This window comes from Scomber scombrus, chromosome 17 (genome assembly GCF_963691925.1).
Source record: "Scomber scombrus chromosome 17, fScoSco1.1, whole genome shotgun sequence".
NCBI classification, from domain to species: domain Eukaryota; kingdom Metazoa; phylum Chordata; class Actinopteri; order Scombriformes; family Scombridae; genus Scomber; species Scomber scombrus.
The window spans coordinates 10,644,985-10,671,894 of record NC_084986.1 but is presented as its reverse complement, the minus strand read 5'-3'; the positions used below and the strand labels follow the sequence as shown (position 1 = coordinate 10,671,894).

At 41.0% G+C, this 26,910-nt stretch overlaps 1 protein-coding gene across 2 annotated transcripts; it reads right to left on the bottom strand.

Annotated features, from left to right (window-relative positions):
- Positions 1 to 82: 82 nt before the first annotated feature.
- Positions 83 to 26,087, bottom strand: LOC133997210 (bromo adjacent homology domain-containing 1 protein). 2 transcript variants are annotated; one of them, XM_062436778.1, is made up of 7 exons: positions 25,688 to 26,087; positions 8,647 to 10,422; positions 7,310 to 7,668; positions 6,860 to 7,019; positions 6,642 to 6,721; positions 5,348 to 5,439; positions 83 to 4,971 (listed from the first exon to the last, which is right to left on the bottom strand). In XM_062436778.1, the coding sequence occupies exons 2-7, from the start codon at positions 10,400 to 10,402 to the stop codon at positions 4,788 to 4,790; spliced, it is 2,631 nt and encodes an 876-aa protein (XP_062292762.1). In that variant the 5' UTR covers positions 10,403 to 10,422; positions 25,688 to 26,087; the 3' UTR covers positions 83 to 4,787. The 2 variants fall into 2 exon arrangements, with proteins under 2 accessions (XP_062292762.1, XP_062292761.1); XM_062436777.1 differs by lacking the exon at positions 25,688 to 26,087 and adding an exon at positions 17,473 to 17,756.
- Positions 26,088 to 26,910: the final 823 nt, after the last annotated feature.

Below are 26,910 nucleotides of genomic sequence, written 5' to 3'. Positions count from 1 at the left end.
CAGGTTTTCATCTCATTAAAAATCACAGCAAAGATCGTCACAGCAAAAAACAGAAATAAAAACTCACGCACAGAAATTTCACAAAGGACTTAAAATTTATAAATATTCTTTCAATGGAACATTAAATCAGTAGGGATGTTATATAATTCTTCCAAAAAAATCAGAGAGATTTTCAGAGAGCATGACAAAGTGACAATAATCTGATACACACATTGCTTCTCTACTCCAAAAATATCTAGACTTTTTATATCCCCTGTTTTTTCCAAATATATCAAAATATATGTCGACAATAAGCATCAATACAGACCACAGAAAGCAAGATCTCATGGGTTGGTCGGGTGCTTTTGTTTTGACTCATGGCTGTGTGGCATCAGTGAAAGTTCACTCAGTGTTTGGCCTCTGTGGGCGGCCCCACATACACAGACAATGTGTGCTCCTGAGTGCCAGCCCTGCTCGAGCGTCATGGTGTACAAAGGATTGCAACTGTGTCCATGCAAAGCTGCTAGGAAATGAAAGTAAATAATAACATACAATCTAGTCCATGCGTTTTTCAAGGCTGGCCAGCACTCGGGAGGACGACTCATGGGGACGTCCCTGCTGAGATTTCTTCATCTGCTTTTCTAAAAGAGTTCCTGCATCTTTTAGTTGCCTTAAGATAAGGAGACAAGGAAAGCAGAGGAGGAGAGCAGCCTGGGACGTGGCCATGAGACTGCTCTGCGCACATAGAAAATCCTGCCCTCTAGGGGCCAAACACCATCAATGTACATCTGGGAGAAAGGCAACAGTGGCCAAACTGACTTGGATGGTGGGAGAGAGCATTCAGAAAAGCTTTAATTTAATTAACTCATGTATTGTATTAAAATCCTTTCAGCCTACTGGAGACCTTGTGGTTTTAATTAGTTGAGTAATTCCTGAAACCGTCTATGATGGTGGGCTAAATTTAGAGAAAGGGAAACTGGTCTTAAATCAGCGCTTGAGGGAATCTCCTCCCTGCAGTCCAGAGGACGTCCTCTCCCATCCTGTCCTGCCCTGTCTCAGGTGTTCACCGTCTCTCCCTTAATAGGACAAATCAATACAGGCTCAGGTGACCATGTTGCTACGGTAAATCTCCCAAATGTCACACTTAAGGTCAGTCAGGTTAGCAGGAGAGCTTGAAGTTATCTCCTAACACAGGTCTGGGCTCAGAAACGGGAGTCTGAACACGTTCGACTGTGTTTGGCGCCACTTCAGCTCTCCTTCCTGCCAGGGTGTGCTTTGGTCTCATCTCCACCCCTGGCAACGAAATGATATAAACCAAACGACATTTACATCTCTGTCCACAACCGCAATCATTTAATCTCTAAAGTCATAATTTACAAATAAACAGAAACCATTTCTATCCTGGAGCACAAAGAAACAGGATATAGTTAATCAATTAGACACAGTATTTCCAAATAAGTTAAATTGAAATCTTAATATATTGTACTGTTTACTCCATTTAAATATTTTTTTCTTACTTTAAATATAATTATTACAGATCTTGCAAAAATACTACACTGTGCATTGGCTGTCCGCTTGTTTAAAAGAGTGCCCGGTGCTTCCTGGATTAGGGTTCAGATATGTACACTTCATTAGAAATCGCCTGGAAGGGAGTTTATCTGCAACCTTAAAGTCCCTTCATTCTCCTCTTTCTTTCATTTGGTCAAATCTCAATTAACGCTGCGATGATTTGAAACTAATTTGAAATAAAATAAACGTAATGCATATTCTTTTCTTAATTTGTTAAGTTCACTTTCCAAAAATAGTAATTCTAAAAATATATTGCATATGCCATCTTAGGAAATTGACATAATAAAATATTCTTAATAAGGAGAAATTGTAAAGTAGGAGAATATATATTACCTCTTTGAAGAATCTGGACTTAAATAGAAATAATAATTTTTAAAAAAAGATTTGATTTTGCTTGGGTTTTGGGATTCATGCTGCTCAAATAGAGAAAAGGTTTAAGATGGCTTTAGAGTATTGGAAACTTTTTACGGCTTATCCAATGTTGAAGTACGGGGGCGTTTGCTGCGTAGGAAAGCAATCGGGTACTCTTTCTGTTTTTAAAGGTACACACACTCCGACACTACTCGTTTTCTGAGTGACAGTAAAACACTTGCAGGTTAAAAGGCAATGAATGAGCGTGGTCTGACATCCACCACATCTCAATTAAGTATCGACCCAACCACCAACCCCCCCTCCGCCCCCCTCCCGCATTCCCACCCACACTACCCCTCAAATCCAAACACACATCTAACATGGTGCTATGTTTGTCCGCACAACAAGTCAAGGCCTCCATCCAGATGCCTTTTGAAATCTAATCACATTAACATTGTGGATACATACATATATATACTGTATATTTATATAAGTATGTAAGAGCTGATTGAAAGATTCAAATGGAATGACTCTAGTAATGTATATATATATATATATATATATATATATATATATATATACTGTATATATTCCATGGGATTCAACAGGTTGTGCATCAGGTAACATGACGAACACATTCTGGCCAACTCCTCTACTGGCGAAGAAATATACAGTTTGCACTGACAAAAGCAGCCATGACATCCTTACTGTTTCCTTCTCTACAAAACACACACACACATACACACACACACACACATACACACACATAAATGATACACAGTATGTTCCCCCCGGTAAGATATTAGTAGCTGGAACATTAAAAAAAAAATGTAAAAAAAAGTTGAACACGTTTGTTGTAATTAAGGAATGGATTAGTGCAATATAACAAGGGAACGAGGGCTGGAGTGCTGACAAGGAGAAGAAGTGCGAGGGAGGAGACAGGGACTCTGGCTTGTGTGACATCCTTTGGTTTATCTGACGGGGGAGGGGAAGCTTCAAAAGAGGAGGAGGAACAGAAATCGGTGTGTGGGTATAGAGTTAGAGCAAGTAGAACAGACATTTCTGAGATGTTGTTGGTGCTTTGGGACACGAGGGGAGCGGTGAGGGGAGCAGCTAGAGCGCAGCAGCTCAACGATGTGAAAAGTGCACTGTTCACAGAGGCAATGGGGGATAAAATCATTTGGTGCGACTGTGTAGAGCTGCAACGCAAGTCAACGGACAGAAAATGAATTGGCCTAATTGTTTTGGTCAGTTTCTATACAAAAATGCCCTCAAATGTAAAGATTTCATTCTTTTTTTTCCTTATACATGATCTTAAACTGAATATCTGTGGGATTGTTATAAGACCTAACAAGATATTTGAGGATGTCACCTTGGGAATGGTTAATAAAAAAAGGGCATTTTTTAATTTAAAGTCAATATAATCAACTCATTTACTGAGAAAATGTATAGTGTCAATAACTATTAGTTACAGCCCTAAACCAGTGCGTTTTCAATGTGCATCTCCAGTGATTGTGTCACAGCCGTCAGTCAGTCGACAAAACCCTATTTCTTGGGACTACAGTACACCTGTTCTACCACTTTCTAGTTGTACATGGTGAGACTAGCTGCCTAAATCTCTACCTGCAGGTCATAAGGCAAGTCACAGGGAACATCAAAGGTGGCGAAATATAAGAGAAAACAAAACAAAAAATAACCATGAACGATGGCCCTCCTCTTCATAAACCTTCACAGGGCTCCACAGTAAGGGCTCTCCCTATTGGACCCTTAGAAGAGCCTCTCTAGAACAAAGCTTCCTCAAGCCAGGACTGTGTCTGCTGGGGCTTTTGTCATGAATAAAACCAGTTTAAAGCCTTTTTAAAGGTCCTGATCCCAAGTTAAAGAAGCCCTGCTCTAGAGTCGACTTTGGTAAGGAAAGATCTGTCTGACAAACCCCCTTCATGTACAGTATTTTAGACTGCGCAGAGCATCGTTCGAGATGAAAATGTTTCTGTCAGTGTCAGTGTGCTGTGGCACGCAGGAGAAAGGACAGGGAGAGAGCTCCGCTTCCTCTAAAGCTGCTTGTTTGGTTTGATTGCCTGAAAGCCGCCTAAAAAAACCATCACACATACCCACATTTATCCATTTATCCACACTGACAACACTCACTATCACACTCGCTCTTTCAACTGAGACAAACTCAAATCAGGAGAAATAAGACGACTCTCTCCATTAGCTGCTCCTTCACCCTGGATGGTTGAACAGCGTTAACATTGAGCTGACAGCGCAGGCTTGTGTTCCTCCGGAAGCACCTTAGCGCCGGACCATCCCTGAGCCACTGGCTTACAAATGGAACAAACATGATTGTTATGCTAAGATGCTTTAGGGGAAACGCGGTACTGACAACAGCCCAGTCCAGCCTGGTACTCATCATTCCTGGCAGGCAAAGGTGTGTGGAGGGAGGGGAAAGGGGGCCAGTAGGGGAAAAGGGGCCTGGAGGGGGGGAGGGGGGGGGGGGGGGGGGCATACACAAGCTTGGTAATGGTCCATGTAACCTTTGAGTGTGGTGGAAGTTGAAAAATCCAAGCTGATAAATGAATTCTCCCTTCCTCGCTCTTCCCAACCAGGAAATGTTGGTGCTCTGACTGAGATGGATCAATTCATCGCGTTGTAACTCCACGTTAGTCCTCTAAAGGGATCTGTGCTTCATAAGGTGTCACAAACAATTTTTGCTTCATCTGTCCCTTGACAAAACCAGTCCCACCTCAACCTCCCCCTTCCCTCGTATAGTGAGGTGCCCAACAGAAAACACAGGGGTGTTCAGTCCTTCAACCCCCTCTCTGTGTAGCGGGGGGGGGGGGGGGGAGCTAGGTGATGATTAATTCATGGGTTTGACGCCACCTCTCCTTCTACTGCAGATTCTTCAGGATGCGTCCGTAGCGGAAGTCGTAGACGTGCCGGCAGAGATACACCAGCTCGGGGTCGACATCTGTGGGCACACAGCGGTGGGAAGGGGGTGCGAAGTCGGGGCAGCAGGGCACCATGCTGGCAGGTGGGGCGCCCTCGGCTCGCCGCTTCACCAAGGCACAAAATCTACCCAAGCACACACACACACAGAGGAGGAAAGAAAACAAAGGTGATACTCTGATTGAGATATGAAGCGCAAATCAAATATGGCTTAATGCTACTGTGGTGTACCTTCACTTGGAAAAAAAAAAACTGAACTCAAACATGATGATGTCCAAGTAAACACTCATGACCTTCACTGGAATTCATTAATAGCTACAGTGTCACTGATGTTTGATAAGAGCTTCCACATTTCTCAGCAGCTGAGGTGTTAATTAAAAGGAGCGACTTCAAACCTTTTGAAAAGCTTTTCTGCTAACGATTATCTGTGAGTGTGTTTCTGTCTGTGTGATGATGTGTGTGAGGTGTGTGTACGTGTGTGTGTGTGTGTGTGTCTACTCACCTACAGTACTGGGCTAATGGGAGAACGTAGCATCTGTCTTCTATGCAGGCCACACTATTTTCATCTTGATGCCGAGAGGCGAAAATCTCATTCTGAAACCAAACAGTGGGTGTACATTGTCACATTGACGCAAGTTTTTCCTACTGTGCTAGCTAAAGGCTGAAGAAATGACAACACTTTTCAACTGTAAGCACAGAGGGAACCGTAATTATTCATGTGCAATAGTATTGTGCCTTCAAACCTCATGTGCTAACAGAAAAAAACATTCCTGCTCCACTCAACACATGCTGTAGGGATCCACCATCAACAGAAACATGAGCATTGTTCACTTTCTACTGTAGCAGTGGATTCTCTTTTTCTTTGTTTGTCTAAGACTAAGGTGGCAGAGATATCATCGTTTCAGGCGTTGTGGTTACACTGAAGAGCTTGCCAACTTGCAGCAGTTCAAGGGCTGCTGAGGGAAAGATAATGATGGCTCCAGCAGCTGCAAGTGTCTCAATATTTGTGCAACGGGAGGTGTTTTGTTCACCTTCTTCTCGTCCGTTATTTTCTCGCATCAGGACACCTTGTTGTGCATTATCACTTAACTGCAGTGAACAAATCATTGATAATGGCTGCATTTCTATTACACTGCACCGATACATATGCAATGACAAACCTGCCCTCACTCAGTGCTTCAAGAACCTTTCCTCCCACATACAAACACATTACAAATTGTCAACTATAATGATATGGTTGCTAGACTTAATCTAAAAGGCAACATAAGCAATAGGAAAAAAATGATGTCCTATTTTTTTCTTTTTTCTTTAACAACAGGATTTTATAAGCAGTACTAACAATGCTGTGACATTCCTAAGTAAAATCAATGAATATTCTCTATTCTTCAGTCAGTCAGTCCTTGAACGCGGCACACTTCGTTTTGAATTATAACAGTGTGTCTTTATTTGCCTGGTGTGCTTTGTATGGTGGGATTGCCACCACCTGGGTAATCTGATATTTTTACATTTTCTGTAAAATACTATGGTGACCAAATGTATTTAATAAATACATGTATTTGTTTAATATTGCATCCTTGGGTCTCCATAAAATACTGGGACAGCATCAATTAAATAACTGTATGTTCATTCAATTTAAATTTTTGGAATGGTAATGACAAATAATCACTTATCAATTCATTGTACACACTCTTTTCATCCTGGATTAATTTTTTTACTTGTTATTAACAGAGAGACAGCTTTGCAGTGTGTCATTACTGGACACAGTAAATCATTGCAAGAGTCCTTTCAAACCTCACCTCACAGTGTGCGCTGGGATCTCGGCCTCCCTGGGTGTGCTCGGGTCGGTAGTACCAGAAAAGACTCATCATCAGCTCTCCTGTGGCAGGTAACATGCACACACACACACGCACACACAGAAACACACACAGGTAAACAATCTTGTCTGTATGTCCCCTCTGTTTATCCATCCATTACTCCATTACTATCTGTGATCTCCCCCTCCTCGCCTCTTTACCTGTTTTGGGGTCCTCCCACAGTGATGATATCTTGGCAACATATGGGAGAGATTTCTTCCTGGGGCCTGATCGTAGCAGCACAGTGTCTCTGACATGTATCACTTCACCGTCCCTCTCGACTCCTTCATAACACTGCCGCAGGGCGGTCTCATCCTCTCCCTGAGACAGACATGTACACATGCACGTACACACACACGGACGAGAACCGATATATAATTCTCATTCTCATTATAAAGACAAAAAGGAATCTGTCACATGAAGCTGTGTGGTCAGAATACAATTATATTTTCCCCCAAGAGCTGATTTCTTTTCTGTCTACCAGGCAGCTGTGTGGAAGCTAAGGTTTTTACTGACAGGGTAATATCAGGTATACAAGAAAAAAGTCTCACAAGAGAAACAACCACATGTCTCTCTGATCTCTCGCTCATCTTCAATCACAAATAACCTACCGCAATAAAAACCTCCTTCTCTGTGGGCATCCCGACAGGCCGCCAGCCATTGGTGGCACGTCTGCGGCTGACTCTCTTTTGTTTGGCGCTGCTGAAGCTTGGCACGGGCGACGGCTGTTTCTGGGGCAGCCGTGTGCGGCCCATGGACAGGGAGCCGTTGGAGGGTTTGGTGCTCTGCGGGCATTCTCTGGCCAGCTTTAATCTGGCCTGGGGCTGGTCTCGCCCCGACAGCGGGGTCAGCAGGTGGGGTTTAGCCTGGGTGGAAGTGGGAACGCTGGATAAAGGGCAGCTGGAGATGGGCATGGAGGGGGGAACCAGAAGGGAGGAGCTGTGGTCACCCTGAGTGGAGGTGTAACCCTCTGAAAAAGTAAAGGGACAATGCCAAACTTTTGAATAATGCAGCGAGACAGCAAACAAGATACAACTACCACTCAAAGCAACAAGACCATGAATGGTTTAAAAGACAAAATAACACAATCATATATTAGTTATATTAGTTAGCAAAATGATGTATATGCAGAGTTTGACACTAGAAGGCTGTTTCACATTAATGAAAAGTGAAAGTGGAAAGTCTTCAATGTGCTCATTTCAAATCTGAGTTTAATGCTGAGCATGATTTGTGACTTCACAACTAGTTTGGAGCCAATCATGGAAGCCAGAGACATCTTTTCATAAGGTAACAGATTTTTTTTTTTTTGTGGGAAAAACATATTAGAAACAAATTACTCCTCAAAGCAGAGTATGTTTTAGATTTCTTAAAACATTTCTGGAGGGGATCTTTAAGGTAGGAGGTTCAGTGGTCACTGTTGAGCAAAAGTTACACAGTCTTGCTTTAAATCAGTGGAAAAACAACAAACTATTAAATGAGCAATTGCACGGTTCCTTTGTAGATTGGCTTAAAAGCAACCTGCTTCTTTTATCTTATTCATCAGTTCAGCTATATACATATTTAACACAATTGTTACGGAAAACACAACATTTGAGCCTGCAGCGCCCTTATCATGTAATATCTAAGTCAGAGCCTCAAGCTATGGGGCACTTTCAAAGCTCGCACCAACAAAAAAACAACAATAGCAACAAAAAAAACAAAAAAAGCCCAAAAATGTAAAAAATTGTTGGGCCACAGCTAGCTTGAGGCACATATCAAACAACAAAGGACTGTTTAATTCTGTAATAACTTGGTCCTAGTATAACATTGTAATAAGGTTTTTTTTCATTATAGCAGCTAAACAAAAAAACTGACGAAGAGTGAATCAAACAAGTGGCGTAATCATGATTATGATGCATTTGCCATCGGCTGACCAATACTTACAAATCAAATAATATTTTCTACTCACCTGTTTTAATGCTGTGCGTGCATCCAGTGCATCCTGTGCTGAAAGAGCAAGCCCTGCTGGTGACGGGAGGCATGGCTCTGTAGGTGTAGCCGCTGATCCCGCATGCTTCACCGTAACAGGGCGAAGTCACCGAGTTGCAGTAGGCAGGATGGGGCAGCCCAGGAGAGTGGGACATCCGCGGACCCAGCAGCTTGGAGCCTGTCATCTGATTAGGGCACAAACTGGAGGGGGCAAAGCTCAGAGGTCGCGGGGCCAGGCTTGCTGACGTTGTTCCAGTGTGTGTCGGATGGGCGATGTGAACGTAGTAGCTGGAGAAGCAGTGGTCGGCGGTGCAGAGGCAAGGGTGGGGGCTGAGGGTCAAGGCTGTATGTGGGTGGGAATGCGTCAGGGACGGTGAGGTTACGAGGCACTCGCGCTTCACAGGGGTCATGGCTGAGTTAAGTGGCTGATCGTCGGACTCTCCGTAAGGTTGCTGGCCTAGGAAGAAGGCCAAGCGGTGACAGTATTCCACTGAGCCCTCTGGGGGACAGCAGTAGTATGGGCTCAGTTCGGTTTCCAGCTGCTCTTCCTTCACTTGCTTTAGCGGGTATGCTAGCATGCTGCGTGACTGATAGCCAGGTTTGGTCAGTCTGTGAGTGCAGCTGCCTGTCTCCCACTCCACTTTGGGCTCAAAGTCCGCCTTCTTTTTGCAAGCTGTGCAGCCACTGTGCAAGTGAGAGTCCTTTTTCCCCTTCTGGTATTCTGATCGCCCTTTGTGTTTGACTCTGGAATGCTGTTTTGGGGTTGGGACCGCAGCCGGAGCCTTGCCGTCGGATGTGACAGTAGCTGTGGGTGCAGCCTTCATTCTCTGTTTACTTGTAGCAGACGAGCTGGTTAACTTCAGCAGGGCTGCGGCGTTGAGACCAGCCAAGCGCCTTGGGGCGGGAGCATGCAGGCTCTCCAGACTCATCCCCCTGCTCTCCTCTCCTTTGTTGGCTTTGGCCTTCTTGACCTGCTTAGAGTTTTGGCACAGTTCAAGTTTGTGAGACGTGGAGGCTTTACTGGTGTTTCCTCGTGAAGCCTTCGGACCTCCATGGAGGCCACTCCTGGATGAATCTGCATCCAGAGAACCTCCTCCACTCATGGGCTCTTCTAGTCTCTTAGCCTGTTTGGCTGCCGGCTGAGGGTCTATGGCTCTTTCAAGCAGTAGACTGTTCACAGCCTCAGCATTCAAAGAGGCCAGTCGCCGCTTACGCGGTTGCAGGACATGGGTACACTCGCTTTGACTTGGGCTGGTCGACTTTGATTTAGTTTTTGGTGATAACTGTTTTTCTTTTCTTTCACTGCTGCTTTTCCCTTTTCTGGATTTTTGTTTAAGAGATATCTTTCTCTCCCTTTCTTCAGAACTTTTCTGTTCGCGGATGCTTTCCTCCAATCGGGTGAGGAGGACGTGGCAGCTAAGCCCCTCTCCATCTGAGCCTCCAGTCCTCCCCCGCAAAGGATACAACTTCCTGTTGCGTTTCTTGTCGCGCCTCCGGTCCAGCTTTCTGTGCTGATCTGATTTTTCGTTTTTTCCTCTCTTGTCAGTTACCTTCTTGGCCATGACTTTCCGTTGCTTGATGACCTCGCTTATCTTCTTTGTCCTACCGAATCGTAGGGAGCGCTCTGGCCAGGCACCACCCATAGTGCCACCATGTGTCCAAAGAGGGCAGCTGTCCCACCACTCAGCGCTACTGTGGCTCTGCTGGAGGGAACCCTTCTGCCTTGCGTGAGTCATCACATGCTTCTCCACCAGGCCTAGACAGAAGAAACCAACAACTGGTCAAAATGGATCAAAAGTTCATCCTACTTTCACCATCTTCTTCTAATAACAACCAGTAATCTACATTGTACTTTAAGTAACTTACAAATAAAGCTTTTAACTGAATCCTGAGAGCTGGTTCTTAGAACATCTTTTTAACTTTTGTTTTTCATGATCAGTCAACAGATATTACAATAAGCAGGCAAAGGATCAAGCTGACTGATTAGAGCAGGCTTGATGAGGTGTATTTCGCACAATTAACATCATCTAATACATTTTTTCCCGATTCAAATCCAGATTATGCAGGAAAAGCTGCTTTTGTGTAGAAAGAACTGAAGCGCAAAGAAAATGAAAACAAGCAAAAGCCAATGAGACACAAGCATAACAAATATATCGACCATCAACAATCTGATTCAATACGTAAAGAAGCTTAATGATGAATAATTAAACTGCATGGTTTTGTGATCCGACTGAATTCATTTGATCATGTGGCTAGTTTCTCAGCCTCTCATTATAACGGATTTGATTGTGTGTGTGTGTGTTTGTGTGTGTGTGTTTTATGTTGCACAGCAGAAACTGATGCATTCTGTCATTCATTCACTGCGCTCATTGCCTTATCACCTAGTGTGCACACAGCATGCAAATAACCGCTTGTTAAGGCCAATTGTTTAGTCTGAAATGTTTAGTCTGACAGGAAAATGTCAAAAAGGCTTTACTACAACATTAAGCTCAACTGAGTAAAATAAGACAAGTTAACAGGCTCACTAAATGCCTCTTCACACCAGGCAACATTTTTGTCACTTTAATTTCCTGTTTTCAAAATGTGTCCATATCAAAATGTGACCATATTATCAAGAGAAAGAGAATCTTACGCATACATCTATGATACAATACAGTAAATACTCCAGAAGCTCAATGTGAAATCATTTTGCAATTAAGCTCAATTATCAACAAACAATTAGATCGAATGAACATACTGTGAAGATTAAAACATGAACAACTTCTTTAAATAATTTACATATGCAGATGGTCACATTATTGTTTAAGAAGACTCTCATCGTAAGACTTTGTATTTTTATACTAGAGCTTAAATTGTTAATACTTTTTACACTTTACTGTACAGTCAAGTGGTCTAGTGGAGCACAATATGCAGGTATACAGTGTAACCTCTGGGCAGGGGGATTTATTGTATAGGTACCTAAAATAGCAACAGATATGTACCAGTGCACTTTTTGAAGAGCAAAGCTGCAGCCAACCTTACAGACTTCCACATAAGACTTTAGCCTTTAAGACAATGCCTCCTCTCAAGCAATATAACCCGCCCCCCCTCTGTGAATCCCCTCCTAACCCTAACCCTAACCCTAACCCTAACCAAACCAGAGGGGGGAGAAACTCAGACTTAAGGACAAACTCTGGAAACAAATGTCCACTGTTGTTCTATAACCTGCTAACCTCATTGCGGAGTATGACATGGATGAGTATTGTTAAAATACTGGTAGCTAGCTAATCAAACACACAAAGAATATTATTAAACTCTGTCAAAAAGAATGAATTGTTTGACAACAATGACACTGATGACAGTTATGAGATGGTGGTCCAGCACTCAAAATGTAATTTAAAGCTACTCTTACCTTTCTTGCATTTCACACAGCACATTGAAAGAATTTGAACAGCAACAACCCCTCCTCCCTCCTATGTCCCACCCCCGCACTCCCTTCCCCTCCACCTCCGCGAACGCGCACTACAATATTGATGACCAAGACAATGCACATGCTCACACACATAGTAACATGAGTGGACGGGTTGTTAAAACGGAAAGTTAAATTCTGATAAACTGTACATTTTGGAAAAATGGAAAAAGCGCCAATCCCGAGAGATCTGGCATTATTTACGCACAGGTTACCCAACACTAGGTAATTATCTAGTCCGTTAGCAATATGCTAAACGTGATCCGGTAACTGTAATGTTACAACAAATACAGTCAAACATTAAGTTATCACATATGATGTTGTTAGAAAGCAAACTAACCCTAACCCACTGAAGGCAGAACCTAAGTTTGTTGTTGCCATGGTTTCCTCCCTGCCCGGTTATTGTGTGACACGCTATGAAGCCGGCTAACTTTATTTTCCCTAATGTGCGTCCTTAAATGATAAGTAAGTTATGTCAATAGATGTTTCACTGATTGTTTGTTTGACTATAGCCTGTTTATTGATTTATGTAAATCTCACGGCATTTTTAGAATTTAAACGGCAGTTATAGCACTCGTTAGCATTATGCTAGCGCATTTCTATAATGTTTATTACGGTTTTCTGTTATTAGTGCCATAAATAGCGCACGATTACGTAATGCGGAAGGAGAAAACAGGCAGGTCGCTCGGCCAATCATATCATTCGGTCCGAATGATATGATTGGTCGGAGTTTTCACTTCATATTTTGATAATGGAATAATGTTTTATTTCAGTGCCTGGTTGATGTCTCTAAGATGTTAGAGTTCCATTACCATATTAATAGCATTTTAACCTAAACAAAAAAATGTGTAAACATGCAACAAAGGTAAGGGTAGCTTTAAGTACAATATTCGGGGATGGGTGGGTCATTTACCGACATTATAACCATTTACTAAAACACCACTAAACCATTACACTACTGCAAGAAAGCTGAAACTAAAAAGTAACAAATGATGAAAAATAAATTAACTCCATAAAGCTATTATAATCACTCATTTTCCATGATTTTTTAAATCAACTCACAAGAGCTTTTTGACCTAGATCATTACTTCCCATAATTAGCCATAATCAGTTAATGAAATCCCCCCAAAACACTGTTGACATGAATTTTAGGATGTATGCTTGTCATTCTATTCTCCTCGTGTAGAACAACACGTTTTACTAAATGAATTTCAGATCATAGTGATGTTATCAGTTTATCCCTAGAAACAATCATCCCAGGTCTTATCACAGTAACATTTTCCACTTCTCTCTGTAAAGAGCTGTACTTCAAGAATTACAGGCCAGGGCATCTGTTCAGACTAGCGTGGCAGTGGAAGACACTAAAAGGCCTGATGGTTGAGGCTGATTACTTTGTAATGGGAACACAATCAGGACTGAAGACTTTCGCCCAACTGACAACTCCATAGCAGTCAAAGCCTGACAAGATTTTTCAAACATGTTTGATTTTGTCCGTCCCAATCTGATGAGGCTTGTGCAACGTGAAGGCGGTCCAAGAGAGAAATGTGTGAGTGATCCTGGCAATAGCCAATCCATGTTTTAGCTCCAGGCTTAAAAAAACTGAATGGCAACTTCTTAAACTTGCTTTGCCTCCTCCACTCTGTATAAACTGCTCATTCATCTTATTGGGAGGAGCAAATATTGCGATAGACATGCCAGGCACACATAGCTTTAATACCATGAGGTGAGAAACAATGCCAAACATTTTTTAAAGTGATCTGCTCTGGAAAAATGGCAAATTCATGTAGTGTGTGATCCCTGTCTTTGTGTGGGTGTCAGGACATTTAACTGTGCTTCTCAGACAACATGTAATCAGTTTTGATGGCTGATGTTGGTATTTAATACAAGAATGACATGCTTCAAACATAAAATTCGGAGGTGTTTCACTTCTTATTTTAGTCTGAATTCAGGAAAAGATAATTAATATACTAAAGCGAATTGATTATTTTGATGCATTTCATATTAAACATACAAATATTCAGCACTTATTTGCGGTACTCCTCACATCAAGCCAATATTTTCTAGACAAAACTGACCTAGTTCAAAAAGTTTATCTTAAAATTATCTCTAGCCTCTTTTAGGGTTCAAAAATGTACAACTTTAACTTAAATAGGGAGCTAGGGATCATGTTTTTTAAAAACCCATAAGGACAATCTTCCAGCAGCTGTGTGTCACTGCTAAGAAACGTAATTTAAGTGGGGAGCACTTGGGAGGTATAACCTGCAAGATGTTATCTCACGTGGCTGCGTTCTGGCCAAACAGCAATTTGGCTCTTTAAACACAGGCCTGGTGATCCTCGAGAAGTAATTTCTCATTTACAGTAAGATCAATGACCCTGCACTCTGTCTCTAATTGGTTAGAAAGCAGATCATCAGCTCCTCTCAGAGCATCAAACATCGAGCACACCAAGATGATAAGACTTGCAAGACTTCCAAAAGACCCTTGAGAAAACGTGTGTAAAACAGCAAGTCGGATAGATTTTTAGTAATCACTGAACAGAAACAAAAACGCCCAACTCACAAATACAATTTAATAATAACTTATAGACTCTGCTAATCCTTTTGTCTCGGCTGAAGCACCCACACACTGCATCAAAACTAAAAATGTTTCAAGCAACCCAACAAGGTTTATGCACAAGCCTACAAATCCAACTAGAAGCATGCTTCAAATATTAACAAGCAAAAAGTATAAAAAACTACACATATATCACAGTAAATTAGTGTTGAGCACAGAGGCTTTATTCTAAATGTAATTGTATAGTAATTCTGTGGTGATATGAGATGAAACTGCCACAATATGAAGCTCCACAGAAGTGAATACTTGATACGAATTAAGAGTGACTTGAATGAGAATATTACATGAACATATCCACATATCATATTAATAATAACAGGCCACAAGTTCAGTGCATTATGTTGTTCTGCAGGGGTCACCGGGATATGAAAGATCACAATCTGTTGCAGAAAATCGATACACTTTATTTTAATCCTCCCTATTTAGCATTGATAAGCACTATACTGGATGGACATGGTTGATGAAAATGGTTTAAAACACTGGTCAAACAAAGGTCATTTCCATTGTTTTATAACTCCTAACATGAATTTTTCACAACAGGTGTATTAACAGTTAATGAAAAAGTGGTGTCATAGATAGTCATAATCAGATTTAAATACATTTATAAACTTGTCTCTCCTTTTCATGGTTAAACAGTTTTTGTAGGTAAGAGTTTTAAACTGTTTATAGTTAAGATATTTACATACTGGCTGATGACAATTTTATATAGTGTGTAATAAAGTATTTATTAACTGTTTGTACACATATGTAGCAAACTATAAATGTATTTTAAAACTACTGATGAAAAATGATAATACATGATTACAAAAATGTTATACTATCTTAATAAGCCTTAATACACTGGTGATGAATGCTTTATAAGAGGTTATAGGAGTTATTATCAAAGACATTAATAAACCATTGAAAACGGTCCTACACTATGGTGTGTAGTTGTAATGTGTCTATATTTGTTGATTGTTTATGTACTGCTTATAAATGCTAAATAGAGGGGGTTACAATGAATCGGTATCATTATCTTAATCTTATCTATGAAATCATTGAGTTGGGAAAACAAATCCCCAATCTCAAAATGATATATTTAAGTAAAATATAACAAAATAGCTTTTTTTGGTAAAATACCCTCATACTGACTCATTCAAATAAGACAAATCTGAAAAGAAAAAAATCACTTGTTTCTTGAACTGCACGCCACTCATGTGCACACTAACATGGAAACTTGTGAAAAGGGCTCACACGCAGACAGACATTGCTTTACTTTAAAAGGTCACAAACCAAAAAGGTTAACAAACTAACCGACCAATAAGAAAAAAGACACACCAACCCCGCACCATGTCAGTCACACTGTGAGCACTGTCATATACAGTCACATTAACATCTTACCAGCCTGTGTTACACTGTATTCAGTGACCCATCAGATTCTGTGACCTGCCATGTTTAAAGAAGTACTCAGATCCTTACTGGAAGTAAAAGTATGAATACCACAAATCAAAAATATTTCTAAAACCCTACTTTAAGTCCTAAAGCGAAAGTACTAATTTATCTGGTAATAATTATATCATTTTAATTAGGTATGCTTTTAAATGCAGGATTTTTACTTGTAATTAAGTATTTTTATAATGAGGTATTGATTTACAAATACTTCATTACAACTAAAACTACTTAAAGTCCTGAAGTCAAGTGGTAATACTGTGTCTAGTACTGCTAAAGTAGTAATACTGTGCCCAAATTTTCTGCCAAATTAGTACTTTTACTTTGGTAGGCCTACTTTAAGTGAATTTAGCTAGTAATACTTTTGTACTTTTACTTAGGTATGAAGTACAATTTTTTATTTTATACATTGTGGTACTGATAGGCTTTGATGGGAGTACTTCTTCCAACACTACAGGTTACGTAATCTGATGGGTTACCAAATACACTATAACACCGGTGTTACACCTGTGATTAATATCTCTTCCACTACGTTTCTGCCTTCAACTTGCAGGTAGAAAGCCACACAAAAAAAAACCCAAAACCCCCCCACACATCAGACATAAATAAACCACAGCTGGCTAAGGTAGTCTTTGCGGATCAAACTGAGGTGGCTGCTATATTTTCCATTTTCCATGTCACAGCTGGTGACAGGCAGCTATAACACGAGGCGCTGGCATGTTGAGGTTTATCAAGAGATAAAAAGACCACAAGAATTTAAAACATTAGGTCACTGTTGGGTTTTTCCCCCCCTCCTTCTTCTCCCAACACTCAGCCTTGAGCTTGATCTACAACATCGTCCGCTGAGATGTCGAGGACGTGCGTTTATATTACATGCGTAAATATATATACACATACATACAGTGGCTGAGGAAGACAGTGGGATAGGATACAGTAAAGCTTGACGTAGCTTGCCCATCTGAAGTAGCCAGCCAGGCTCTAAATATGGGCTGGAGAGGGGAGGGGGGGGGGGGCACCCGAATACACACAGCAAAATACAAGGGCAGTCACCCCTCCTGATCACATTTTCTAACCGGATTCCTCGTTACCGACGCGGTGGCTGATATGTCACAGTCCTGGCTGAAAGCTGGGAGGATATGGCACGTCTAGCAGCAGCAGCAGCCTGTGTTAGTGTATCGCTTCTGGTGCACGAAGCGAAAAATGGGTTTCTGCGCTCCTCTCTGGACGGCTGGGCAGTCGGAACAACTTCAAACATTCAGGGCGAAATAGCAACAAAATAAAAAAAAACACACACACACCATCGAGATGGTAACTTACGCGCTTCCTGCGGCCAGCCGGGAACCGTCGAGCAAACCTGCGGGGAGAGAGAGAGCTAAGGGAAGCCGGACTGGTGCGATGGCAAGAGCTCCGTAACTGGGAGAGCTGGGGAGGGAGTGGAGGACGGTCGGTGGCGCTGCCTGCGAGATGTGTGTGTGTATGTGTGTGTGTGTGTGTGTGTGTGTGTGTGTGTATGTGTGTGTATGTGTGTGTGCTCTTCCTGGTTGGGCTTCCACCGATTTGCAGAAAAACTTAATCTGAACCAATTGCCACACGGACCAGCCTCGCTTGACACCACCGTCCTCCAATGACGGACAAACAGCTGTTTATTGTGACGGACTGACTGTCGGGTGTTGGGGGTGGGGGGGTTGGATAAGAAACTAAAATATTTGCAGTATCCGTGTAACTTGGTGCCAGTGTATTAAAACACGCTGCTACATCATGGGCGATGGATGTTACTGCACTCCTACCCCCCCCTCTCTCCCTCTTCACCCCCTTTAGCCTCACCCTGTCATTTGTCGTGACCAAAGCACAACCAGTCAACCACCAGACTGTTGAAACACGTCTAGAGAAATTCACAGGGAGGGTTAACATGGAGGAAGGGATTCAAAACGGTATCAACAGTGTCCCATGTGGTGCATGTGAGATAAGGTTTTTTTTTTTTTAAAGCTTCCCATTTAACGAAGTTCTGATGAGGGATGTAAAGGAAAAGTAAAGCAGCCTAAAACTCACTTCAAAGCCAAAATCTTCATGACCCCTGAATAAACTGCAGTACGGTGTAACTCGTGTAATATGCTCTAAAGAATTCAAATGAAGTACATTTCTAAAATAACTGTCAGACCTACATATGTATTATGTGAGAATAATGGAAGTCAGAGCACCTATATGTTTTTACATGAACTCAAACAGATCGAAAAGAAAACACTCACATGAGAAGGGGCATGAGTTGCATCAACATGGCCTCACAGTTATGGGAAATGAAAGCTTGTCCAATAGGGTGTGTTGTCTAATTATAATAAACACACAGGCGGTGGAAGTGTTTAAATTCTTTACGAAGTAGAAACAGTCGTAACACACTACTAAAAATGTACCTAAAGTGGACGTACTGGGGTGCTATCAGCAAAATGTATACTTAAAGGTATCACAAGTATACTTTTGGAATCTCTAAAGACTATAAATTATGTAATTATATAGATTTTTCATTTTTGACTCATTTAGTCCTACTAATCATTTATATATTTTATTCCTCAACATGAAAGTCTAAAAGCCTTATTCATACTGTAAATTAAACTCTAGTGGGAAATCCTTTACGTATTTTGTCAAATTAGTTCAATTAATATACACTCACCAGCTGCTTTATTAGGTACACCTGTGCAATCCAATAAAACAGCTCTGCCATTAATTCTACATTTACGAAGCTTGTACAGTTTCAGTTTCGTTGACAGTGTCAGAACTACATTCTACTTTATGTTTATTACTGAGGTCAAAGTGGGTGGTGGTGGTGTACTGGAGTGCATTATATTGAATGGCGTTCCTAATATTTTGCCCCCCCTCATGTTAATGGAGTCGACAAAATATTACAACAAAACACTACTACCTCAATAATAACCATAAGGCAGAATTATCACCTTTCTGACAATGTCAACGAAAACTGAAACTGTATAAGTTTTGTAAATGTAGAATTTATGGCAAAGCTGTTGTATCGGGTTGCATGAGATTGCACAGGCGTTCCTAATCAAGTGGCCAGTGTGTGTATATTTTGTTTTAAAAAAGTGGAATTAGCCTTTAAAATGTCCACAATGTGTACGTAACCTTCCCCCAGGCTGCTAAAAACACAAAATTAGCACAACAAATACCAAGGACACGACCTCAGTGTTCGCTGGTATTATCTACCTCCATATATTTTGAATGTATCATAATCAGTTTGGTAGCAAACTATACAATGAATCTAGTAAAAAAAAAAAGTACAAAAAAAGCCCCTTAAAATGTAGCAGTATGCAACATTGCAAACAGATAATGAGCATGTCAGAGCATTTCAGAATATATACTTGGTTACTTTCTATTACTGCATGCTGAGAGTAATGTCAAAAAGATTACTCAGGTTAGTGAAAATGTAATCCATTACAGATTATGAACTGCCTGTTGGCAGAGATCAAACCTCAACAGAGCAGAGCTGAGGCAGGATGTACAGTCATGAGGTCTGGAGCACATACGTTATACAGTAGTTAGAGCTTTTTAATGAGGTGCAGCCACTAATATCTGCTCAGGTCTTTATTAGAGTAAGAAGAGGAAGCAGCGGTGTAGGCGTCATCTTGCCTGCGCCCTGCTTTTAGGTGTCTCCCAAGGGATCATCCCATGAGGTTCTGGGCGTTGCTTGCATCGAGTCAGTGCTGTGATGCCACAATGTCTACACTGCCACTCCTTTATCTCATTCTGATAAAGACATGTTTTATGTCCAAACACTAGTTACAGAACCTTATTAAAAAGCTTGAACTATAATTGTATGCAACAGACTTCATCACTCCACATCCTGCCTGTTGAAAATGTCAAACATTGACCACCTACAACAGTGGCCATAATAACCGAATAGAATCAATTTTGCCACAAATAAAGCAACTGCCGCAATGATTGAGTCTAGGTTACCCATCCTAAATATTTCTAGCACACCATCTGCCACTGCAGTAGAAAAACTCATGCTGTACAATTTAACAGAGACAGATAACCATGAAAGTCTTAGTTTCTCTGCTTGTTAAAAGTGTTGTAACCACTCCTGAACTCTTTGTTATCACACAAAATATTATATTTATCCAGTTGAATGGCATCTGGCCTGTAAAGAGCATCTACTGAGTTTTCTTTCTTGCACTCAGGCTCCTGAAGGGTTTAAAAGGCTCCTTTTTTTTTGGTAAAATGTTATGTAATCTAAAAGACTCAGAACCTGCCATCAATGAAAGCAGCCACTTCACTGCCTGGCCCAAACCCCACAATTCTTTAATAGCAAGAAATAGTGATGAAAGTCAGAGAAGCTGAAAGAGCTGAATTTTACACATCGTTCAATGAAAGAGTTGAATGCACAGTTATTACATCAATTCAAACTCTTTGAAAAGGTGCCTCTTACAGGCTGGGCCTTTTTGTGCTGTGAGAAAGCAACTTGAGTGATTGTCACATTGTGCAATGTCAAATAATCAATACGCTGATCCAATCACTTCTATTGTTACATTAAAAACTAATCACACATGGCTTTGAAAACCTCCAAATGTTAACAATGTACATTTGATTTGAGAGCATATCTCTGCCAAAGCTATAAACCTATGTAAAAGTTGGTATTGATTAGTTCACAGGGGTGAAATAAGACACATCACACATCATTCATAGATGTGTGTAGTGTAAACAAGACAGAAATAACATTTTATGTTTGAAACAGACATAAAAAGTAGCTGTAAAAGGTTAGTAGTTTGCTTTTTCTTGGAGAGCAGAGGTCAGCTTCCTGCAGATTTGAAATGTGGCCAGTCTTTATGGGAAAAAAGACATTATGTAAATATCTGTTGGACATCCTTATGCTCAGCATGATTTTAAAAATCATATTTTTCCCCAAATTTAAATACACAGCAACAGACTTAATCCTCGTGTCTCCTGCTCTTCCATTAGTCAGGCAGCCCAATATGCACATAAGTTACATTCATTATAGGATGATCCTGCAGTACATGACTTACAATAGAATACCAATGTACTGCAGTCTATAAAAAGGTAAGAGTGTGGAGTTGTTGGTGCTGAGATTTTTATATTGGAGACCAGGGTTCACATTTTATCACAATGTGGGTTTAAAAAAAAAAGAAATGTCGTCATAATGATGCAATTTTCCCTAAATCCAAGCAAAGTAGTTATAGCTCAACTTCACCAGAATGTAACTGTATTGCATTTATTTGTCTGGAAGCTGCAGTTGCTATAAACAAAATGGGGCGTGGCAGAGCAGAAGTTTTATAGTCACACATTTAGTGAAATTATTACAGCCTTACATTGCTGTCTTGGGTGTTGATTTTATAGAGGATGTAACAGAGTGACAGGGCAGTGAGCCAATCAGTTACACATAAGAACTCAGACCAACATACAAGCTGGTAAAAATTACTTCTGAGAGCATAATGAGCAAAAGGGGGGGAAATCTAGGCAGCAGGGGATGTTTCTGTGGATGTTCTGAAACTTTGGATACAGAATAATCAACTGTCATCACTGTGAGGCCTCAAAGACGACAGCTCTAGTCTCTGTGAGGAAGCAAACTACAACTTTTTACATACATACAGCAGTGAGCAAGACAGTGCAGGAGATTTTTGTTTTACAGGTTGCACCTTCCTCCGACTCAAATGACACTACTCAGGTATGCAGATTTTTTTTCATATATTTTTAGTTTCTTAAAAGGAAAACAAAAAGGCACCCAGGCAATCAAGTCTTTCTCCATACATTCATACACAGGTCTGAGTGTTGGCTGCCTCAAAATCTGAAGACATACAATATTCTCCCAGTTCAACTTGCTCAGTGACTAGCATTCATTTGGTTTTCTCACCTCTGATTGCCATTTGAAACTTACACAAAAGCTTTTCAGTTACCCTGGTCACAGAGTACGGCAGAGCATTGAAAATTAATTCAGGCCAGAGTGTCTACAGTTGAAGGGCCACCGTGGGTTAATTATGGAATTGAACATAAGGCATCATAAAAGGAGAGTGTCACACATATTAAGATTCATTGTTACTCCCAAGGCCAGGCTCTGGCTATATTTTTTTAATGTTAAAATATCATTATTTTCTATACAAAGTACACTGTACATTTCACATTCTCTCCAACCATGCTGACACTAACAAGGTAGTGTAAAATGTGTGCAATGCCAGGCATTAATGGGGTAGAAAACAGTCAAGTAGATGTCATTATTTCAAGAAATTTGGCTGGTGAAACCAAGGTTTCTTCAGAACAATGACAGCAGGGCGAACGTAAACAAGCACCCTCCAATGAAACCAAGCAACCATGACACTAATCTCACCTCTCATCAGAAGGTGCTCCCGTATGGAACTGATCAAATGACAGCCAGTGGAAACACACGTGGAGGCGCAAATATATTTGAGTAAGCGTCATCACCCAAATTGAATTAAATCCACGCTCATTCTAACATGTCTAAATCAGAAAACAGCACCCTTAGGATACTTATCAGTCACTTTAAATGGAGATCTGTGTCATTACAGGTGACCGAGTAAGAGACAGAGACAGAGACAATAGGTTTTATCGTGAAGTATCATCATCAATGCATAATTCTACCAGCAAAACAAAAGCAATGCTGTCCATCCACAAGTGGAATCACACTTGTATTCAAGCACTTTCTCTCTACCAAAAAATAATAATAAAGGCCAAATTATTGTCAATGATGAGCACAAATGAAGGATGATAAACACATTAAATGAGCATGTTCATTACACCAGAGTAAGCACAAGATAGTCACCGAGTGGAAAGATGTTTTTAAAATCCAAACTGTGCCACTGTTCCAAAATCAATTCTAATTGCCCTTATTTGGGTAGTTATTTAAGCATTACATTTTAATGTTGGCAGAAATCCACTGATAACTGCCTTTACAGTAATGGCTCAGTTATTAGTTCCTGCGTGGTATTTAATGAAGGATCTAAAAGTCATTAAAACACTTCTACATTAAGTTTTATGACATTAATGATGGTTAAGTGAGGCGAGGTGTGGTCTGATACATCAAAGAGAAAATGCAGTAAAGAGGTACGAACATAGTGAAGTATACAGAAGCCTAAGTCTGCTGAGGAAACTCCACATAGATTAATGTTCAACTCCAATAAACCAGTGTGTCAAAGAGTTGCCTGGCACCTTTGTTGTTTTCATTTACACTCAAGACAGCTTCATGGTAGCCTTGAAAAAGGAGATTTGGCAGAAAACAGAAGCAATTCATTTATGATAGAGTGAGCAAGATACATGTGGGATAAAGGTGGCTTTGTATATTAAAACATATAGTCAGATTAATGCCTAAATGAGGAACTGGTGGAGCAACTTCTTTAAAAACTGAGCCACAAAAAATGCACACACATAACATAAGACAGACCAGTGTTGGGAACTTTATGCTATTTTAAGCTTAGCCTTCATTATGGCTTTCCATTAAAAAAACACATTTTTAGCTTATAAAAAACATTTCACTGACTTATTACCTCTTACAAAATAGCAGTGTCTGGTTGGGGCCCACTTGTCACATGTTTCAGATATTCATGAGTTGTTAGTAGTCCCATCATAGAGTCATTTCCCTTCTAAAGTTTTCAGATAGTTTAATTTAAATAGCTGTTTGAAGCAGATAGCAGTAAAATAATCATCCTTTATTTAACAATGTACCAAAAGATTTGTGCTGAAGTCCACAATCACTGGATTAAACCACCAAACTGTACATTAAAAAATAATAAAATGAGCAGCTACAACACTAAAATGTTACTTACACATTGATGCATATTTAGGATTTTAATGCAGAGCTTTTACTTGTACTTTTACAGTAAAGGATAGTCTATAGGTCTTACTACTTCTTACCCCACTATGGATCTAATTTTTCTTATAGAATAAGCTTATGATGCACTATCCAAATATTAAAGGTGGGCCACTGTATTGTATAATTAACACATTGAGCTAAAATAAAGACTAAAATGATTTAGAATGAAACAATTATGCTGAGTTTTCCAGATTCCAGTCAGGTTAGTTCTGTAGGCCTACAAACAGGAAATAGCCCTCACACACTCATTTCTTGTGCATTGTCTGATGAACTGTGTAGTTTAATGAGTCTATGAAATTGGAGATAATTACACACATATTATTTTAATCTGGACTTTATTTGCTCCGATTCTTTGGCAAAAATGTGTTGCTCAGTGAAGCACTTCTGTTGCTTTATCCACTTTTTCCTCTCTCGGTTTGCAGCAGTGCATGTGCTGAAGATCATTCACTGACAGCCTCTTGCCTCGGGTGGTTTATCAATGATGTCATAATAGCATCATCCGTTATGAGCTCATTGCCTTTATGACCTGATTGGCAAACTGTGTTGTCGGCTAATTGCTTTGGCATTTGTCGAGCCTCTTCGTTCACGTGAGCAACACGTTGAATTGAAAATGACGACTGCTCTCCTTTTAGTTTACACAGTGTGGCTGGTGTGTTTATTTTCCCTCAACCCCAAAGCAGCCAGTTATGAATCACACGGCAGAGCAAATCTCACCCTCAAGAAATGCCACAGGCATATATGTGCCATAAAGTTTATAACCCACACAATGCCTACACACACACACACACACACACACACACACACAGATATCAGATCATGGTCACTTTTGGGGACATTACATTGACTTGCATTCATTTCCTGGACATTTATGCTAACCCTAACTTTAACCACTGACTCAAAAATAGGATTTTTCTAATTGAGTACACAACCTTTGTCCCCATTTGGACAAGTCTGAAAGTAGTCCCCAAAAGTAGCCAATGACACACACGCACACACAGAGTTGTGTTCCAATCAAAGGACATTGACTAACATTAATTTCCTGGAGACTTATCCTAAACTTAAGCATAACCACTGCTTGCCTTAACCTAAACTTAACGTCACCATAAACTATCCTCAACTTTAAACCAAGTCTTCACCCTAAAATCAATGATTTATGTTAAGGGCTACTTTTTGTCCCCATAAGTGAGGCAAGTCCCTACAATATGACTGTGTAAACATACGTCCCCATAACATGAGGAATACCTGACACACACACACAGAGACATACACAGTGGGACTGATATCCAGGTGAACAAGCCGTGCATCATCCATCCAACCAATCATAATATCAGTAAGCTCCCAGGCTACTGTGTCCCCATCATTGACCTTGTTTGAGTCTATTCCGCGGACAGAGGACTATTATCGCTGTGGCATTGCACTTTCGTGGCTGCTGCTGGTGGCGGTGGGGAGGGGGTTCGAGAGAGAGGGGGGGGGGTTATGATAACACACATTGCACGGCCAGTCCAACAGAGTACCACTCCCTGGGAATCTCCTTCATCATCACAGCCATTATCTGCCTCTGCAGCGTCCTCCAGACATGACAAAAAAAGCATACACAAAAACGAGGAAAGCTGGCCATGTAACCCAGCTCTGCCTGAATAAAAAAAAAAGCTCAATGAGAAATGATAACGTGAAGCAGCCGCTACTTACCGTAACGTAGCTCTCTGTGTAGCTGGCACGATAGCGTTTAATTTTCAATGGTGCGAGGAGCCAGTCGGGGCACCTTGTTTTCCAAATGGCTAGGTAAATTCAAGTCTGCCTCGTCCGACTGCTTAACCGATGCAGCTCAACTAGAGGAAATAAACACGAATGTCGCCGATGTTTCGCCACTCCACTCGAGGGGATCCCCTTTTAAAAAATATCGACGAAGAGGAGAGAAGAGACGGGAGCAAACAACTCTCTTTCCTCGCAAGAAGAGTAACACTCCTGTCCCGAGACGAGCAGGTTTTTTTTTGTTTTTTTGGGTCTCTGGTTTCTTTTTTTTCTATCCCATCCACTATTCCAATGCGAGCCTTGAGCAGTGCTGCTGGAGGTACAGTAGGCTACAGTAGCCCGCACACACGTCGCTTATATCCGTCACTTGGTATTAACACTGTACGCAGCTTTCAGTTTGCGCACCAGTCCTGTGTGGTGCTACTGAACAACAACTAGCAGCACAACATGACTGACTGACGGACTGCAGCGCTGACAGACGGGGGTGGGTCGGGCCCCCCTCCTGGTGCACAAAAGTGAAGAAATCCTCGGCAAAAGTCTTTCTCCAGGCTCGCTGGAATTGCAGACTTTCTGAGTGTGTTTTACATAACGACAACAACAAAAACAACAAGAAGAACATCCTCATCCTACTTCTTTGCTGGAGCATGTGATGGCAACATGGTGAGCCTTTTAAAGGGGTATCCACGCGTAACTGCAGGCGGAGGTTGCCTCGTTAACTTTCTTGGAGGGATGCGCCGTGGCATTAATTGGACACGGTGATGACTGTCAGGCAGCCTGCAAGCACCTGTGTACAGAAAAGTGGGGCTCAGGCCAGGAAGTCTTTGTTGCTTGCAGAGGCCCTCTTCCAAGGGCTGCAAGTATGGGTCCAAGCCAAGGTGTATGCCCAATAAACTTGAACACAACTCAGTCATTTTTTTCATATAATCATACCATACCTCAAAAGCAAGAAGACACGTTTGTAGACAAGTTCAACATTGACAATAAAAAGACTGCATGCTGGTTGCATTGGCACTAAATAAAAGCTAATGGCTTAAATAATGCAAATATCAACCTTAATCCTACCGACTGGGGTGTTCCAGGGGTGTCTCACAGGTGCTATCGGTCCAATTTTCATTACTTTGACAATTAATTTATCTCTGATGACTTCATATGGTTTACTA